Source organism: Ruditapes philippinarum, unplaced genomic scaffold (genome assembly GCF_026571515.1).
Source record: "Ruditapes philippinarum isolate M1 unplaced genomic scaffold, ASM2657151v2 ctg1221_1_1_1_1, whole genome shotgun sequence".
Classification (NCBI taxonomy): Eukaryota; Metazoa; Mollusca; class Bivalvia; order Venerida; family Veneridae; genus Ruditapes; species Ruditapes philippinarum.
Window position 1 is genome coordinate 210,887 of NW_026854744.1, and position 6,000 is coordinate 216,886.

The 6,000-nt window shown below is 30.7% G+C and overlaps 1 protein-coding gene across 1 annotated transcript in view; it reads right to left on the minus strand.

The window, feature by feature from the left end:
- The window catches only part of LOC132740910 (uncharacterized), a 199,573-nt gene extending 195,378 nt beyond the window's left edge, over positions 1–4,195 (minus strand). Inside the window, exon 1 of the mRNA XM_060728970.1 lies at positions 4,112–4,195. Coding sequence (XP_060584953.1) covers positions 4,112–4,154 — 43 coding nt within the window. The 5' untranslated portion in view covers positions 4,155–4,195. The remainder of the gene's footprint in view (positions 1–4,111) is intronic.
- Positions 4,196–6,000: the final 1,805 nt, after the last annotated feature.

Consider the following 6,000-nt stretch of genomic DNA (forward strand, 5'->3'; position numbering starts at 1 on the left):
TGTCGGTTAAAGTAATAAGTGTAACTAACATAAAAAATAAGGAAGAAAAAAGTGTACTCAACACAAAGAGTTTAGTCAGTAGCCAAAGATGATAGGACATGGTTCTTTTAAGCTCTAAAGACATAAACAAGGAAACATTTTTCGAAATAAGTATCTTCTTCAATTTCATCCGCATTACAACAAAATTAAATCAAATGTAAGAATTTACGTCATTCTCGTGATCTAGGGGTCGAAAACGAAATTTTGGAAGGTGTAGGCACACCGCCCTCCTGCTTAATTGATGACTGCCAAACAGCGCCTCCTCATGATCAGCCGTCTTTTTGAGTTGGATGAGTTTGACCATTCCTCGTTCCAGAGGTTGTTGACGTCATTATTTTGACGTACCTTGCGCCAAAGATGATGGTCCCAGAGAAGCTTTATTTGAGATAAATCCGGGATCTGGCGGACGTTGTTTTGCATCAAGAAGTCCCGTGTTACCCTAGCGGTGTTGTGGCCTGGCGTTATCATGCTGCAGGACGTCAGGGTTGCACTTTACGTAGATGATATCTTGTTAATGGTATCTTATTCCCTGCGGTCTGAAGACCGCAGGATATTGGTACGCATATGTATGGAGGATCTTTTCAGTACTTTTACACTGTTCGTTTGTCTGTACTGGACGGTAAATTGTCCGTCCGTTCATGTTCTTGAAAATGGAGGGCGACGTGGTTAACGGTTGATCGAGCGTTGACATTAAGGACGACGTCCTTTGCCGCAGTTTTAAAACTTTTTCTTTAGTCAGGTTTACGACAACACGGTTTGTACCACTTGTAAAATTAAACTTAAAGACACTGGCTGTACAAACATCAGCGTCAGCGTGAAAAGCGCGCACATGTCAAGAGAACACAATAAATCACCAAATAGTGAATAGTTTAGGCGCTCGGCATGATTACAAATGCTAGTATGGCGTGCAATAGAAACAATACATAACAATATCAAAATACTGATTAAACTTTTTGCTTTGAGTATAACTTCACTAGCGGGAGAAACATTCGAAATGCATTTTAATTGAAATTGTACTTTTAGTGACATTATTAGCTAGCAGGTTAAAATCGGGAAAAAAAGAAAAAGCAATTTTAAATAAGATTGCTGCTTATGCAAGCATTGACTATTTTCAGCAAAAAAATAATTCTAAGTAATTATTTGAACATAACGACGTTATCTGCCTAAAAGATGAAAAGATTTTCGAGTCATAAAATGATTGTTTATATATTTTGTTAAGGAGAGGCAATTGTTTGTAGATGATTAGAAACAGATCATTAGTATTATTTCAAAAGATTTACTCCTGCTGGCAAACACTTAAAATGTGGTAAAGCTTGTAAAAAAAATAGTACGATAAGTCTACAAAAAGTATTTGTCTCTTTGAAATGCATTTTAATGGAAAAATTATTACTTGAAATAAAATAGTACGATAGTATTTGCTCAAATGTTGCAATTTTTCACCTGATTAGGGTTAAGTCCTTAGGAATAAAATTCAAATTACATTACACCGATTCAATGACCACTATTCTTTTTTCACAGGTTTGGCTTGTCAAGTCAGTCTATATTACCTTTCACTATATGTGTTCTTGTATATGTCACCAGGATCTCTGGAAAATATATTCTGATTCCAAAAAGTTCTTACCTTTTAACTTTGATATTTTCAGAAGCATTATTTAAGTAGTAGTATTCAAATGATCTTGCTTCTTACGTGCATTCAATATACATTTGAACAGGCATGCCATCTGAATGATTTTTATTATTTATTATCCGTTGAAAAAGGAATTTAATCTACTTAAAATTTTGAAAGATTTGAAATCACCGAAATTACATCACCGTTCGCTCACTCATTTTTGCCTAGGTGCACTGCAGCAAGTGCAATAGAAATATAGCATAAGTATCTAAAAACACTGAAATAAGTACCATTTGATTCTAAAATTAACTATTGGGACGACGGAAAAAAAGTTACAAAAGAACATTCATTAATGATAATAAATAAGAACATTTATGGAACCATTTTAGCATTTTTTTATTCATTTTCTTTTATGACACAAAATAAAGTTGATAATTATCATTTGTTGCAACTTATATAAGCTGCATATCAACGGGATGACATTATTATATTTATTTTCCGCGCTTCTAATAGTACTTACAGTTAGAAATATATACAAATATACAAATATAAATGAAATTTTGAATATATGAAATGAATGAATATTAACGAAGCGTCTTCCCCCGACCTCATCAACATTTTGCTCTCGAATTTTTATGATACATATTTTCATACGTGCAACATGCAAACATGCACACGCACAATAGATGTATAATATTTTAAAAATATTGATCCATCTGTCTTTCATTTACGACAAATGAATCAAACGTTAAAAATTATCTTAAACTTGCGAGGTCAAACGGAATTTCCAAAGTTATGTCTTTTTTATTTAGCTCAGTTTATCATGTTTGTGTACATATTGCCACCATTACATCACGCCATTGTATTAGCTCATGAAAACCTTCAATTTCATTTCACAATAACGTGGCGGACTATTTGAAGAAATGCGCGTTCATGCGACATTTATTATGTCACAATCGTAATGTTTTAACCTGTTTGGAATACTTTCATACCTATGGCAAGCACAAAACGTGTCAACCGCAAGTAATATACCTTGTATATATTGTATATAGTAAAACGGGTGTTGGATAGACATTTTTTTCTTGCTGATCAACGGGTGATTATTTTACTATAATTTGACAATTGGCATGGCAAAGCCTGTGCTGTGACACAGTTAATGCTGTGACACAGCTAGCAGGTTAAAATCGGGAAAAAAAGAAAAAGCAATTTTAAATAAGATTGCTGATTATGCAAGCATTGACTATTTTCAGCATAAAAATAATTCTAAGTATCTAATTTGAACATAACGACGTGCTACAAACATTATATCTGCCTAAAAGATGAAAAGATTTTCGAGTCATTAAATGATTGTTTATATATTTTGTTAAGGAGAGGCAATTGTTTGTAGATGATTAGAAACAGATCATTAGTATTATTTCAAAAGATTTACTCCTGCTGGCAAACACTTAAAATGTCGTAAAGCTTAAAAAGCTTAAAACACTTACAGACATGAGTTCACACGATCTCTCTCGTTCGACAGTTGTGAAGCAGAAATAAGGCGTGATGCATTAAAAGTATCATTTAATATGCAATGATCATGTCATAACATAAATAAATACGTTTTGACAAATATTTATTCTGAACAGTTTTTTTTTGGTCTGCATGCTTGTTGAGATTTAATTTCATTCAAATTTTAAAATATTTTTTTTAAATATGCTCATAAAAATTTACATTCGTAAAAGGAAACGGTAATTTGATTATGATTCGTAGATATTAAGGTGACAACGGAGTCAATTATCACTGAAAATACCTAAAATGAGATTTTTTGCTTAGTATATTTATCAATCTTTTTTTAAAACATTCGTGATTTAATTTTGGAAGCAGTTAGTCCAAAAAATGTGTTTTTAAACGGTTTAAAACGGTACTTATAGGATAGGATATTTGTTCAAAATTAATTATTTACAAAGGCATTTTTTCAAATATGTTATTTTTTTTTATAAATATCAGACATTTAATTGCATTAGATTTAACTAAATAACAATTGTTACTTAAATAAGTTGGTTAAAATGACATTTTTATTTTTATAACGTCAAACAATGTATAAAACGTTTAAACGTTTAAAAATGCATCAAAACGTTTCGCAAAGGTTTCTTGTCGGTCAGTCTTTGTTGAAATATTTATGTTATAACAATGTACATGAATTTCAGAAAAAGTTTTAGATGCATTACATAAGAAACTGAAATGAGACTGTACAGTCTAAATCAAGATTGATAAAAAAATTGCAAAATTTATTTTCACTCTAATTATCTTTTAATGAATAGAGAATATTCAAGAAAGGTATGAAAATAAATATATCGTAAGTGCCAGTAACCATGATATATGACAAATGCCATACCAAAAGATTTTATATTTATAAGTAAACTAAGTTGTAAAGCAGATTTACATATAAATAGTACTTAGATTAAAAGTGTTCATGTTTCTTACCTTCTATAGCTAAAAATGTATAAAATAGTCCTAATTTTATCATTGTAGCTGATCTATGCTTCGATGATTTTAAGATGATTTTAAAATGCGGATTATGAATTTACCTGTATTGTTCAGTACATCGGAGATTTCTTGCGAGGTATTGAATTTGTAATAAAGATATTACCAACAGTTCTCAAAAAGAACACGTTCCACTACTTAAGAACACACATGTTTTTTTCCAGGAGGGATGAATATTGCCATATTGCCATGGGAATCACTTATTTAATGTTCATAGGTTCAGAAGAAAACAATAGGTAAAGACCTATACTGTGTCGGTGTGACATAAAACCCAATCAAACAAACAAACAGAAAGCATTGTGAACTTTTCCAAACCTGTAAACTATATAAAATTGCTATCAAACCAAATATTTCTGCCATCGTTTAAATCTTGTTCTCGATTTTAAGCTACCAAATAAAGACATTCATTAAGATACATCTACCATATAACATGTATATTATAATATTTGTTTCTTAAATGATAATGATCCTACAGTTATGATTACAGTTTTTAAGACTGTTGAAAAAAAACATGTTTTATAACGTTTCGGGTTTCCTTCATTTATTCAGAACCCGCTTTTAGGATTTGAAAAAATGTGCACTTTTTAAAACAGATGTCAGTCCGAAAAAGAGGGTCGGTCGTGGAAAGGATATAGAGCTTATTTTTGACGGGACGCCTCGTTGTTTAACAACGGTCAATTTATATATATAAATATATTGGAAAATGAATGAAAGCAGTGACGTTTTGGTAAGTCTGATAAACACAATGTTATTTTCTAATTTTTTCGAAAAAAAGGGGTTTAATATTTTTTTGATGATGAAAAATATTTATTTTACAAAGGGGTTTTTTTTAGGTTTTTTTTCGGGGGGAATTTACTTTGGCAGGGGGGCAGGGAAGGGACTTTACTTTTAATAATTGGGGAAAAATTTCCCTTTAATAAATCAAAATAAAAAGGGAATTTTTATTTACGGGGGAAAAAAATTTAATACAAAGAAAATTGTTGGGAATCTTTTTAAGAATTTTTGCTAGGGCCTTTCCGCAGGGTTTTTGTTTTTTTTTTAAGATTTTGGCGGGTTTTTGTCTATTTAAACATTCTGACTTTTTAAGTGGGAAAAAGGGCAGCAAAAATTTTGAAAAAAAAGACTAAAAAATTTAAAATTTTATTTTTTTTAAAAGAGAAAGAGAGTTTAAAAGGGTTTTTTTTAAAGGGGGAGATTTTGGAATAACTTAAAAAATAAAAGGACTCAGATGTATTTTCAAAGATTTCTTATGTCTTATAACTTACAACATGGCCATGTTACAATATTCAACAAACTTTGCTTTATAATTAACATATATATACAGTACCATCCATAAATACCTTTAGGAAATACATTTTGGTTGATAATGCCAAGTATTAACTTTTTGTATCAGTTAAATATAAATGAAATATTATAAATACAAAAGAAATTTATTGAAAATTAAGAAAAAAATATGAATTTATGCATATTTACACTTTTAAAGGAAATTGAAATTAGATAAAAATCATGCATTCAGATGCGACTTCTTTCTAATATTCAACAGATAGTATTTTCATTTGATTGTTCATGTTGTGTTACACAAATATTTATTTTAAACATCTCAAATAATCTTGTAGGGTGTGTGCTTTTCAAATTGCATTTTTGGAGAACAAAACGTTTTTGCAAGAGGTTGAATTGGACATCAAAAATATATATTGCATGTATTCCTTTTACTGGGTATGCTGTGTTTTGTGATAATCCATTTAAAGTTGTAGGAGGTCGTATGACACGCCCGGCAAACTATCGCTCCACTTCAAAATTGTGGTGTATTTAAAACGAGCAAAAGGCAT